The sequence below is a fragment of the Nerophis ophidion genome, linkage group LG23 (assembly GCF_033978795.1).
Source record: "Nerophis ophidion isolate RoL-2023_Sa linkage group LG23, RoL_Noph_v1.0, whole genome shotgun sequence".
In the NCBI taxonomy this organism is placed as follows: domain Eukaryota; kingdom Metazoa; phylum Chordata; class Actinopteri; order Syngnathiformes; family Syngnathidae; genus Nerophis; species Nerophis ophidion.
The window spans coordinates 42,147,800-42,161,631 of record NC_084633.1 but is presented as its reverse complement, the minus strand read 5'-3'; the positions used below and the strand labels follow the sequence as shown (position 1 = coordinate 42,161,631).

At 40.2% G+C, this 13,832-nt stretch overlaps 2 protein-coding genes across 3 annotated transcripts in view; one reads left to right on the top strand and one right to left on the bottom strand.

Annotated features, from left to right (window-relative positions):
- Positions 1-13,832, top strand: part of mfsd13al (major facilitator superfamily domain containing 13a-like) — a 40,222-nt gene that overhangs the window by 25,814 nt on the left and 576 nt on the right. Inside the window, exon 8 of one of the 2 annotated variants that reach the window (XM_061884690.1) lies at positions 13,572-13,832. This exon is cut by the window's right edge and continues 576 nt beyond it. In XM_061884690.1, coding sequence (XP_061740674.1) covers positions 13,572-13,593 — 22 coding nt within the window. In that variant the 3' untranslated portion in view covers positions 13,594-13,832. Of the gene's footprint in view, positions 1-1,750; positions 9,155-13,571 lie in introns of those variants that run through there. The other variant, XM_061884689.1, reaches the window with a different exon arrangement.
- si:ch211-139g16.8 (uncharacterized) overlaps positions 2,763-13,832 on the bottom strand; it is a 15,627-nt gene continuing 4,557 nt past the window's right edge. Inside the window, exons 4-6 of the mRNA XM_061884691.1 lie at positions 10,579-10,626; positions 9,387-9,503; positions 2,763-9,306 (exon numbers count right to left, since the gene is read on the bottom strand). Of these exons, the coding sequence (XP_061740675.1) occupies positions 9,250-9,306; positions 9,387-9,503; positions 10,579-10,626 (222 nt within the window). The 3' untranslated portion in view covers positions 2,763-9,249. The remainder of the gene's footprint in view (positions 9,307-9,386; positions 9,504-10,578; positions 10,627-13,832) is intronic.

Sequence of the window (13,832 nt, the reverse complement as noted above, 5' to 3'; positions counted from 1 at the left end):
GGGGCCTATCCCCAGGTGCATGTCTTTGGAAGTGGGAGGGGCCTATCCCCAGGTGCATGTCTTTGGAGGTGGGAGGGGCCTATCCCCAGGTGCATGTCTTTGGAGGTGGGAGGGGCCTATCCCCAGGTGCATGTCTTTGGAAGTGGGAGGGGCCTATCCCCAGGTGCATGTCTTTGGAGGTGGGAGGGGCCTATCCCCAGGTGCATGTCTTTAGAGGTGGGAGGGGCCTATCCCCAGGTGCATGTCTTTGGAGGTGGGAGGGGCCTATCCCCAGGTGCATGTCTTTGGAAGTGGGAGGGGCCTATCCCCAGGTGCATGTCTTTGGAGGTGGGAGGGGCCTATCCCCAGGTGCATGTCTTTGGAGGTGGGAGGGGCCTATCCCCAGGTGCATGTCTTTGGAGGTGGGAAGGGCCTATCCCCAGGTGCATGTCTTTGGAGGTGGGAGGAGCCTATCCCCAGGTGCATGTCTTTGGAGGTGGGAGGGGCCTATCCCCAGGTGCATGTCTTTGGAGGTGGGAGGGGCCTATCCCCAGGTGCATGTCTTTGGAGGTGGGAGGGGCCTATCCCCAGGTGCATGTCTTTGGAGGTGGGAGGGGCCTATCCCCAGGTGCATGTCTTTGGAAGTGGGAGGGGCCTATCCCCAGGTGCATGTCTTTGGAAGTGGGAGGGGCCTATCCCCAGGTGCATGTCTTTGGAAGTGGGAGGGGCCTATACCCAGGTGCATGTCTTTGGAGGTGGGAGGAAGCCGGAGTACGGTGGCGGAGGGGTTAGTGCATCTGCCTCACAATACCCAAGGTCCTGCATTCCTGGGTTCAATCCCAGGCTCGGGATCTTTTGTGTGGAGTTTGCATGTTCTCCCCGTGAATGCGTGGGTTCCGGGTCAAACTCCTTTCTGAAAATATTATTTTTATTAGCGTATGTCTAGAATTTCCGCTGAGTCAAACTCGTCACGTCATGAGTGACACTTCACCTGTCATCATTTTCAAAATGGAGGAGGCTGATTTCAATCATTTGAAATGGCATAAGGAGAAGAAGATTAAGAGCTATTCAGTAGGATTTAAGGTCCAAGCTATTGAATATGCTAAAAAGAACAGTAAGCAGCTATGTTTTATTAATATACCGTAGCTGCGTGTGTCAAATATGAGTCATTAAATGACTCCCGCCTCCTGGTGGTAGAGGGCGCTAGTGATCCTTCTTGCGACAACTCAGCTGCAGAAGAAGTGACAACAAGCAGCGATCGTTAATTTTTTCCTCTCGCTTGCAGTTTTAACATGGAGGATTACATATCTAAAATAAAATAGTTTTCTAAACTGGACTTTCAATGGCAACAGTAGGTAATAAAGGAAGATCTCCATCGAGACAGAGAGACTTTTAAAACTGAAGAAAGATAAGGAAGACTTCTATAAACAAGTTATCGATGCTTTTGATCAGAAGGAGCTGCACATGGACTTCATTTATAAGTAAAGGTAAGACCATCATAACGTTTTTTTAATTAAATGTGCTTTTCATGATGGTATCCTTACATCACACTCAAATTTATAAGCGCAGGCCTAAATTTACCGCATGTCTTTGGTAAGTTCCAGCGTGAGAAGAGGTTTTAAATGAATTAGCACCCCGGCGGCAATTCAAGGAAATACGGTAAGTCTTAAACATGCCTGCTTAAACAAAAACTGCAATTTATTGCGTCTATAATTCACAATTTCAATGTAAGACAAGAATACATATCAGTATGTTTTTCTTTTTTGTGCAGTGGAACTTGGAAGTCATGGGAGTCATGATGTCATTGTGTCCGTTGTGCTCATAAAGCCCTCCTAAAGGCATCCAAAAACCACCAACAAGACTCCATTTACATCTCCTGACAGGAATAATAACCAACTCTCAGCGATATTGTTATTTTAGTTCCGACGTTAAGGGGCTACTTCTAGCGCCGCATTGATCAGAGCAGTGTTTTTCAACCACTGTGCCGCGGGATACAGTCTGATGTATTAAATGATATAATAATGGTAATTTATTGGGTTTTTGCAAAGCAGTAATTATAGTCTGCAAATGATGTGTTGTTGTTGAGTGTCGCTGCTGTCTAGAGCTCGGCAGAGTAACCCTGTAATACTCTTCCATATCAGTAGGTGGCAGCGGGTAGCTAATTGCTTTGTAGACGTCAGAAACAGCGGGAAGCAGCGTACAGGTAAAAAGGTGTCTAATGTTTAAACCAAAATGCGAATGCCGCTAAGAAAAAGCATTGAAGCTTAGGGAAGGCTATGCAGAACCAAACTAAAACTGAACTGGCTACAAAGTAAACAAAAACAGAATGCTGGATGACAGCAAAGACTTACTGTGGAGCAAAGACGGCGTCCACAAACTACATCCAAACATGACATGACAATCAACAATGTCCCCACAAAGAAGGATAAAAACAAGTGAAATATTCTTGATTGCTAAAACAAAGTAGATGCAGGAAATATCGCTGAAAGGAAGACATGAAACTGCTACAGGAAAATACCCAAAAAAAGGGAAAAAAGCAACAAAATAGGAGTGCAAGACAAGAAGTAAAAGACTACACGCAGGAAAACAGCAGAAAAGTGCAAATGCGTCAGGGTGTGATGTGACAGGTGGTGACAGTACACCTACTTTGAGACAAGAGCTATAGTCATGCATTTTGGTTTAAAGTCATATCCAACAACTTTTTATTGTCAATATCAGCTACTGAGTTTAATTTTTTTTATGATTTCTGCTGGTGGTTTGCCTCCGCATTTTTCCCATGAAAAAAATGTGCCTTGGCTCCAAAAGTTGAAAAACACTGGATCAGAGAGAGATGTAACTAGCTTATGCTGCTATATTGACGTCATGGTCTGGTGAGCTTCTCTCTCGCCTCTGAGCTGGTGAAAGTTCATTTTTAGATCAGTTGTGTAGCAGAAGAATGTGGCCATAAAACGATAAGTGTGTCGTCCAACTTTATGCCTGCCGATGGCAAGAAAGACACCAAAAGACATTAGTTTGTTTTTTTACCTGCGAAAGGATTATGATTAATTCTTCATCTAAACGGTAACATATGAACATCCCATTCGTTAGCATCTTACTGAGAGCAGACATTGTAGAGTAAGTGATTGTTTTTATATGTTCATAGTATGGATGTAACGGTAAACGGAATGATGCTAAACCGCAGTAAAATTTCAGACGGTCAGTAATGCCGTTTATATTTTCAATTACTGCAAAAACCGTCTTTTAATAATGCATTTTAGGCAACAGTGCTTACTTCCTGGAAGCGGACTCACAACGGCGTCGGCGCATGCTCAGTCGTGCCGTTTGGCCAGAAACATGGAGCATAAACGTGCAGCAGGCCATGTGTCGTGAACATAAACGTTGCCATAACCTGTTTATAAAGTCTTTATTTAATTGTTAACTTTGTCAATGTTCCAATAACATCAATACTTGTTTGTTGGTGTTTTCCTGCGTGTAGTGGTTTAGTTCTTGTCTTGCGCTCTTATTTTGGTGGCCCTTCCTCTTTTGTTGGTGTTTTCCTGCAGCAGTTTCAGCTTTGTGTTAGCAAGCAAGGCTGTTTACGTCGTTGCTATCCTTCTTTGGGTGAACATTGATTGTCATGTCATGTACATTCTGGACACTGTAAGTTTTTGCTGTCGTCCAGTATTCTGCTTCTGTTTACTTTTGTAGCCAGTTCAGTTTCACTTTCGTTTTGCATAGCCATTGCCTTTTCCTTTCCCTTTTGTTCATTTTTTGGTTTAAAGGGGAACATTATCAGCAGACCTATGTAAGTGTCAATATATACCTTGATGGGGCAGAAAAAAGACCATCTATTTTTTTAACCGATTTCCAAACTGTAAATGGGTGAATTTTGGCGAATTAAACGCCTTTCTGTTTATCGTGCTGGAGGCGATGACGTCAGAATGTGACGTCGCCGAGGTAACACACCCGCCATTTTCATTTTCACATTACAAACACCGGGTCTCAGCTCTGTTATTTTCCGTTTTTTTGACTATTTTTTGGAACCTTGGAGACATCATGCCTGGTGGGTGTGTTGTCGGAGGGTGTAACAACACTAACAGGGAGGGATTCAAGTTGCACCACTGGCAAGAAATCTGCCGCCAGACCCCCATTGAATGTACCAGAGTGTCTTCAGACATGGCACAGAGATGTATGGATAACCTGCAGATGCATTTGCAATGATAAAGTCAACGAAATCACAAAGGTGAGTTTTGTTGATGTTGACTACCAGCTAATCGATGCTAACATGCTACGCTAATCGATGCTAACATGCTATTTACCGGCGGTGCTAAAGCAGACATGGCACAGAGATGTATGGATAACCTGCAGATGCATTTGCAACTATATTACGTTTCATTCCACCCACATTTAATGCGAAAAAAACACTTACCAATCAATGGATTTAAGTTGCTCCCGTGTCAAAAGATGCGAAAGTCCTGATCCTTTGGTCCCCACATTTTACCGGCGATGCTAACGCAGCTATTCGGCCATGCTATGGCTATGAATAGCGTCAATAGCTATTCGCTCAATAGTTTCAGTTTCTTCTTCAATACTTTCATACTAAAACCATCTGTTTCAATACATGCGTAATCTGTTGAATCGCTTAAGTCGCTGAAATCCGAGTTTGAATCCGAGCTAATGTCGCTATATCTTGCTGTGGTATTCCCATTGTTTGTTTACATTGGCAGCACTGTGTGACGTCACAGGGAAATGGATCGTCGCATCGCAAATAGCGGAAATCAAGCACTTTAAAACTTTATTTAGGGATATTCCGAGATTGGTAAAATTTTGAAAAAAATTTCAAAAAATACAACAAGCCACTGGGAACTGATTTTTATTGTTTTTAACCCTTTTGAAATTGTGATAATGTTCCCCTTTAAGCATGACATACCTTTTTACCTGCACGCTGCCTCCCGCTGTGGTCCGCATATTGGGATCCCAACAAACCGTCCTCGTCTCACTCGACACATTCCGACTTTTCCAAAGCAATTACCTACCTGCTGCCACCTACTGATATGGAGTATTAGGTGATTACCCCGCCCAGTTTTACACAACAGCACATTATTTTCAGATTATAATTATTGAGTTGCAAAAAAAATTTTGGGGGGACCAATTAGGTGAAGTTGCATGATTTTCTAGTGCACACCAGGCAATACTAGTGTGCCGCGGCACAGTGCTTGAAAAACACTGGCCTAGAGTGTTCAGTTACTCAGCAGCGGATGGGCAAAGTTGGCCTTTCTTGTACATTTTTATAGAGAAAGTTATATAAACAGTACTGTACGACATAATCACAGTTTGATGCTTACTTTGGTTTTAAAAGGGAACTGCAGTTTTTTTGGAGGTTTGTCTATTGTTCGCAACAATTATTTTTTGAAATGCATTCCAACTCTTAAATAAAAGTCTCCCTGCAGTGCAGCCAATGGGAGGTGTGCTCTATTCTGTCCATAAAACCCAATTAAAAAAACACCAAAATATAATCCATTGACATTTCCTGACTTGAATGTTAAGCAAACATTAGTGATATTGTTATTATAAGCACTAACACAGACAAAGTATTTATCACTGTTGACATGATCAACTGATGAGCTGCTTCCTCCTTTCCTTGCTGCTCAAACTTTATTTTAGATCACAAGTCTTGCCTCTCAGCTGGAAAGTAGACCCGGTAATGGCAAGAAGGACACAAAAGGACGCTTGGTTTCACCTCCCTTTTCTTCACGAGGATTTTGAGTTATTCTTCATGTAAATGAGAATATATGAACATCCTAGCAGTCGGCATCCTAATGACAGCAGACCATGTACAGTAAGAGATGCTTTATTATGTTTGTAGGCTGTCATAAAGTCTGCAGTGAGTCGATATCACTGATGTATTGGGGAAAAATATGCTTGAAATAAGTGAATATGAAGTGTTATAATACATGTGCCTGATACTCCATTATATAACTACTCAGTGGACTAGTGGTTAGAGTGTCCGCCCTGAGATGGGTAGGTTGGGAGTTCAAACCCCGGCCGAGTCATACCAAAGACTATAAAAATGGGAGCCATTACCTCCCTGCTTGGCACTCAGCATCAAGGCTTGGAATTGGGGGTTAAATCACCAAAAATGATTCCTGGGCGCGGCACCGCTACTGCTCACTGCTCCCCTCACCTCCCAGGGGGTGATCAAGGGTGATGAGTCAAATGCAGAGAATGATATCGCCACACCTAGTGTGTGTGTGTGTGTGTGTGTGTGTGTGTGTGTGTGTGTGTGTGTGTGACAATCATTGCTACTTCAACTTTAACATACTGTATATACTGTACTTACATCATGCATATAAAACCTTGGAGCGGCTCTCATAGGCTCCATTGTAAGCAGACTTTTGATCGAATGTATTTCAATCAATCAATGTTTACTTAAATAACCAGTGTCTCAAATGGCTGCACAAGCAACGACATCCTCAGCTCAGATCCCACATCAGGCAAAGAAAACACTCAACCCAATGGGTTAGGGTTACATATGTATATGTGTATGTGTGTGTATATATGTGTATGTATGCAGTATGTATATTATATATATGTGTGTGTGTGTGTATATAGATATAGATATAGATGGATGGATGGATGGTATGCCCTGCGATGAGGTAGCGACTTGTCCAGGGTGTATGCCGCCTACCGCCCGAATGCAGCTGAGATAGGGGCCAGTGACCCCAAAAGGGACAAGCGGTAGCAAATGGATGGCTGGATATATATAGTATGTATATATATATATACTAGGGGTGTGGGGAAAAAATCGATTGAAATACAAATCGAATCGTTTATGTTGTGCGATTCAGAATAAATTCTAATTTTTTAAAAATCAAAAAAAAAATTTATGTTAAAATTATTATTATTATTATTTTTTTCAATCAATCCAACAAACCACTACACAGCAATACCATAACAATGCAATCCAATTCCAAAAGCAAACCTGACCCAGCAACACTATATATACCGATATATATATATATATATATATATATATATATTAGGGGTGTGGGGGAAAATCGATTCAAATACAAATCGCAATTCCCACATTGTGCGATTCAGAATCGATTCTCATTTTTAAAAAATAAATATATATTTTTTTTAATCAATCCAACAAACCACTACACAGCAATACCATAACAATGCAATCCAATTCCAAAAGCAAAGCTGAGCCAGCAACACTCAGAACTGCAATAAACAGAACAATTGAGAGGAGACACAAACACCACACAGAACAAAACAAAAGTAGTGAATATTATCAACAACAGTATCAATATTAGTTATCATTTCAGCATAGCAGTGATTAAAAATCCCTCATTGACATTATCATTAGACATTTATAAAAATAATAAAAAAGAACAATAGTGTCACAGTGGCTTACACTTGCATGGCATCTCATAAGCTGGACAACACACTGTGTCCAATGTTTTCACAAAGATAAAATAAGTCATGTTTTTGCTTCCTTTAATACATTATTGCAATCAGTTGATAAAACATTGTCCTTTACAATTATGAAAACTTTTACAAAAATCTACTCCTCTGCTAGCATGTGAGCAGACTGGGGTAGATCCTGCTGAAATCTATGTATTGAATGAATACACAATCCTTTTCAATCGGGAAAATATCCTTTTTGAATCGAGAATCGCGTTGAATCAGAAAATCGATATATTATCGAATTGTGACCCCAAAAATCGATATTAAATCAAATCGTGGGACACCCAAAGGTTCGCAGCCCTAATATATACTGTATACATATACATATACATATACATACAGTGTAAGTGTAATATGATCAAACGTTCTTGTTCTTGTCAAAAGTCTAGCTGCCGCATTTTGTACCAACTGTAATCTTTTAATGCTAGACATGGGGAGACCCCAAAATAATAGGTTACAGTAATGGAGAAGGGACCTAATGAACACATGAATAATGATCTGCATTGTTAGTGGACAAAATGGAACACTTTTTAGAGATATTGCGGAGATGAAAGAAGGTCGTCTTCGCAACACTTTTAATGTATGAGAGTTGGCTGGAAGATAATACCCACATTCTTTACCCAGTCACCCTGTGTCATTGTTTGGTTGTCACATTTTAAGGTGGTGTTATTAAATAGATGTTTAATAGTTTGGTTGTCACATGTTAAAGTTGTGTTATTAAATAGAGGTCGGTCTCTAGCAGGACCGATAATCAGCATTTCCCTTTCCTTAGCGTTGAGCTGCAAAAAGTTAGCGGACATCCATTGTTTAATTTCATGAAGGCACGCCTCCTGCTGACTACAATCCGGCGTGTTGGTCAGCTTTAGGGGCATGTAGAGTTGGGTGTCATCAGCATAATATTCAATATTTACAATGCATTAAAAATACTTCTGTAGTATTGTCTGTCATAATGATTGTGAACAATAGACCAACTTCCAAAAAAAGTGCAGTTGCCCTTTAAGCTCATGGTTGGCTTCACTTTGGGGACAGTATTGGTACAGTAGCAGTACAATACATTGCAAAACTATTTCAATGTTATTTAGGCAAGATTTTTGATAGGTGAAACTGTACCACTGTATGATTTTGCTCCATTTCTATTGCATGGTACTACATTACATAATGTCAGCTCATGTGCCTTGTTTTACATGTTTGGTTAACCAATGATATTTTAAAGAAAATTGTTTATAGTTCAGGTTGTATTTTATTTAAAAAAAATCATGTCACCATTCACGCATTTGCTTCTTGTGACACATGAATGTATTTGTACATCCAGAAGTGTTTAGACACTTTTTTTGGGGTGTTTTTTGCCTTTTATACATTTATACATCATCACAGATTTTAATCACAACAACTTAGATGTGATTCAAGACAGAACTGTCACTAAAATGTCATATTTGATATTAGAAATTAGAATTAGTGCTTTTGGCATAATTGTAAATATAAATATCCAAAGTTTAAAGCAAGGATGTCCTCAGGGACCATTTACTTCTTTATTGGCCACTTGCATATGATAATAAATCATTATGTAGATATATTATTAGATGTTGTAATAATTATTATTGTCTTTGTTTTGTTCATTTAGCACAAAATATATCAGTGTCTCTGGCATCCTATTCAATTTTCTTACCCTTGAGTGAAAAAGTGTGCTATAAAGGAAACCTGCCACATAAACAGTGTATCTATATCTTTTGAATCTTCTTTTTTGGCATCAAGTTCCAAAAAGATACTGAGCTGAAAGTACAAATATATGGAGAGGCGGTGGAAAAAACAATCCTCCTATTAGACATTTTGATAGATGTCGTCAGGGGCCAGGTTGTTAAACTCAGCAGATGTTGTCTGGGGAAAAAGAAGGACATTTTTTTTTTTCAAAGCCTGATTTAAGATGCTTGACTCAACACGCTGCAAAAAGAGCAAACCTCAAGCGACGCGGGGTTCCTCTTGGTGCTCCTTTTGCTTCTCTTCAAGTCACGTCTGTGGTGCATCTCTTGCAGCACATCCCGGAATATTCTGGTTTTACTTGTGCTGCTCTTTTGCTGTTGGAAGCAAATATGATGAGTCCTTGTGAGGTGTGGGTAATGTCCCTGCAGTAATTGTGCTGAGTGCAGAAGAATGGCGGTGTGGCAATGAACACAAACGTTACTTCCTGTTCTGCTTAGACCAGGGGTGTCCAAAGTGCGGCCCGGGGGCCATTTGCAGCCCGCAACTAATTGTTTATCGGCCCGCCACACTCTGGTAATACTATTGCAAAAATAAAAAAAATGAACACTTAAAAAAAGGTAAATGAGGTGAAATCTAATGAGAAAAAGTTGCAATGTTGACACAAAGCTGCCATGCAGGCTGTTTTTTTTCCTTTTGTCTTTCTTTCTTTTTCTTCTTTTGCCATTGCTCAAAAAAATCTATATTATTTTCAAGGCTTCAATTACTTCAAGTATTTCACTTTAAACTGTTTTGTGTTGTAAATATTGCATATATTGTGTGGTTGCCATATAAAAACATTGTTTTCTTTGACAAAAGAGCATAAAACAAAGAAAATAATAGTTCAAACGTAAAATCGAGTGTTGAAAGTATAAGAAAAACCTAATAAAAATGTATCACTTAATGAGTGGGGAACCCTTTGGATCCCCCATATATTTATTGGTATTTTATTTATCTTTACACTGTTAGTACTCAAAAAATATAAAGTAATTAAAATCAATGGTTTCCTGCATTATTGATCTTTTAGGACTTTAATTACTAAATACTGCATATTTCAGTCCTACTATAAAAAAAAAAAGTAGTTTTTGACAGAAAAGCCATAAAACCTTTTTTTGTATTACTTTATATCAACTTGAAGTTGATATAGAGATTTACTGTAAGCGTTAAATAAAAATAAAAAATAATATTTTGACTTTTTTAAAAACATTTTAATGGCTGAGAGCCTTTATGGTCCCCGGGACCCTTAAAGGTAAAATAAAAAAATCCATACATTTTGTTCTGGTTTGAAAATGACAAAATATCAAAATGGCCGCCGCACGCTTTCATTTTTCCATGTGCGGCCCTCTGAGGAAAAAGTTCGACCACCCCTGGCTTAGACCTTTCCTCCCAAAATCCAAAGAGAAAAATACCCACCTTGTCACTTTTGTATAACCTCCTGCAGTTCCATATATTGAGGCCGTACTAGAACACACACAGTGAAAAGCATACAATGTCAATTGATTTTGAACAGGAGTCCTGAACACAATTTACCTGGGGGACCTGCTGAGGTTGGGCCGCGCAGAATATACCCCAGAGAATCAGGTTTGAATCATGGGACTAAATGTGTTCAACTGCGTCTATTCTGAAGCAAACTGTGGAGGGGGGTGGCCTGCGGGCCTGCAGCGAACTGCGGCGTGCCAGGACCGGCCTCGAAATCAGCGACAGGTGCGTAGACGGCCCACCTGGGCCTTGTTATCTAATCACCTGTCGCTCTGTTATAAGCAGCAGCCAGGAGGAGAGACGGGGTTGGGGCTGGAGCCAGAGCACGAGCGAGATCGAAAGAGAAAAAGACAATTGCTGGAAAGCAACTGAAAGTCTTATTGAAAAATAGAACAATATTGTCGATGCTTGGTGGTCTGAAGAACCCCCAGGAGGGCGAGCCCCACACTAACCAATAATAAATAATTTCTTGAACAGGTGCGGTAGAAAACGGATGGATGGATTAAAAATGCATGAGCATGTTTTATATTTTGAACATTATTTTTACACTGCGATTACAAGTAGAATTAAAGCTGCAAGCAGCGTTGGTCGGGTCCGCCTTCTGCTGCTGCCCCGCGACCCAAGCCCTGGTCTTAGACCTACGTAGAGGTTTTTGTTTCATGTCTCTACGACATTCCTAACAGAAGTTACAGGCAGTTTTGTCTGGGTTTTTTCCTAGGGGGCTCTAGAGCGCAATTTTGACTTTTGGGGTTTGTTTTTTTTATTAGATGGCAATTTTTGCCAGTCCTGATGTGTGTGTAAAATTTGGTGAGTTTTGAAGCATGTTAAGGGGGTCAAATTACAGCTCGGCTTTTCTGGATGTTGTTGATAAATGGTACAAGTGGAATTATTCATTACTTATGGTGTTAAGCAATGTCTGCTCAGATTTATCCGAGAGCCAGATGCAGTCATCAAAAGAGCCACTTCTGACTCCCGAGCCGTAGGTTCCTATCCCTGCCCTAAGCAATGGTAAGCCTTAAAAAAGTGCACTTTTTTGGGATTTTTGCCCATCATTCACAATGGCAAACAAACACAATCAAAGGTCACTTAACAATGCAGCTACTGGAATTTGCTGTATTCACGCTCTAAAAATCATCCAAAAGCCCCCCCACCCATGGCTGTAAGTCTACGTGGAATGTAGTAACCGCCACTTTATTGTGTAATATTTACCTATTTTACTCATTTGAAGTATACAGAGGCAGCGTATACATTTTCCACTCATCACAATGTTTGCTATTTCTTTTTAACAACAACAACTACTGACTTTATGTGAGCTAACAACTAATAGGAGCCTAAATATTATTTAAGTTCATTTACATTTTATGGGAGGTGCTTTATGTTTATTCAGCCAAAAGGGGACTCTTTACTTTATTTAAATAATACCGAAATGCATATATTACATGCTTAGAATAATTATAAGGTGCACTTTATTTGTAATTATTACATTTGTCTGAATAATTTGATGATGTACTATTTTATACTGCTTTAATACAGGGAAGAATATGTAAGTGTTTAATAGCATATATGGCGGAAGCATCTGTGTGTTAATAAGGTTTGGACACAATGTATTATGGGTAATGGCAGTCCGGCACGGTGGAATCGAGCCCCAGTTTTTTTTACCGTACTCTTTCTTACTGTAACAAACTTTTTCTTTTGACATCCATTTGTTCCCACGTGGTTATTGTTTGACCTTTTTGAAAGAGTAAGTTGATAAAAGTAGCAAGTGGGAGCAGGGGAAGGTGGAGGAGTGTCAAGCTCGGGCTTCATGAGGAAACCACAGCTACTTTGGGACAAATGCTGATCAGAACCTTGTATTTTTGAGCCTGAATATAAGGAGGACGAGCTGCAGGTTTTACAAGCTGAGTGATAAGCAGATCCAGCAAGCAGCACTATTGCTAGACTAGATACACAGTGCAGACTACAAATATAAAATAATCACTTACTGTACAGTAGCTGCTCTCACCGGGATGCCAACTGATTGGATATATTCTATATACGTATGTTTAATTTAGAATTAATCATATACCTCACAGAGGTAAAAAAACATCAACAAAAAAACGCGTCTTTTCATGTTTTTTCACCATCTGCGGGGTTGAGTTGAACGTCAATGTTGACCAACTTCTTGGTTTATGGCCTCAAGCGAGTGGCATGATTTAGAATATATAATCAACTCTCACCAACTCCAAGGCAATGCAACAGCTCAGTATGTCAATAACCGCTTAAGTCATTTACCTCTCAGTGATCAGAGTGCCGCTAAAATGACTTCCTTGGCGTTGGCACTTATAATAGCAGTATTGTTAATAGTATGTTTATTCTTTTTTATGTTTTGTATATTTTTATAGGGCTTTTTCCTGCTAGCTGCATTATTAGCCACCTCCTACTTACCAGACATTACAAATTACAATGCATAAAAAAAAACGTTTACCCATGGATTGTGAATGATAGGCAAAACTTCCAAAAATGCAGTTTATTTGTACGTCATTATCCATCCATCCATCCATTTTCTACCGCTTATTCCCTTTCGGGGTCGCGGGGGGTGCTGGCGCCTATCTCAGCTACAATCGGGCGGAAGGCAGGGTACACCCTGGACAAGTCGCCACCTCATCGCAAGGCCAACACAGATAGACAAAAAAAGCTGGAAATATGACAGAGTGTCAACTTTTAGTGTAATAGACCTGCGAAAGTCAAAGTCGGGATTTTTTCTAAGTGTCAACTTTTGGTGTACCAACCCTTCCAAAATAAAGTGGGGATTTTTTCTAAGTGTCAACTTGTAAAGTCAGGATTTTTTCCAAGTGTCAACTTATAAAGTCGGGATTTTTTTCAAAGTGTCAACTTGTAAAGTGGGGATTTTTTCCAAGTGTCCACTTTTGGTTCACCATGCCTTCCAGAGTCAAAGAAGCCCCCGAGTGAGACCCAAAGAACCGGACCGAGTGATGTCATTTGGGGCCCTATTTTCAGTCATTTTGTGGGATTTCGGTGACGCCGAGGAGGGAAGCAGGTGTCAAGGGACAGGGGGGTGCCTGTCCCTTTAAGAAGGCCGGCTTGCCGTGGATCTACACCCGGGTAGGGAATTCAAAATAGGTCCCTCTATTTGCTGGAAGTCAGCACAAAAAAGCTGGAAATATGACATTATAAGTGTAATATTCAGT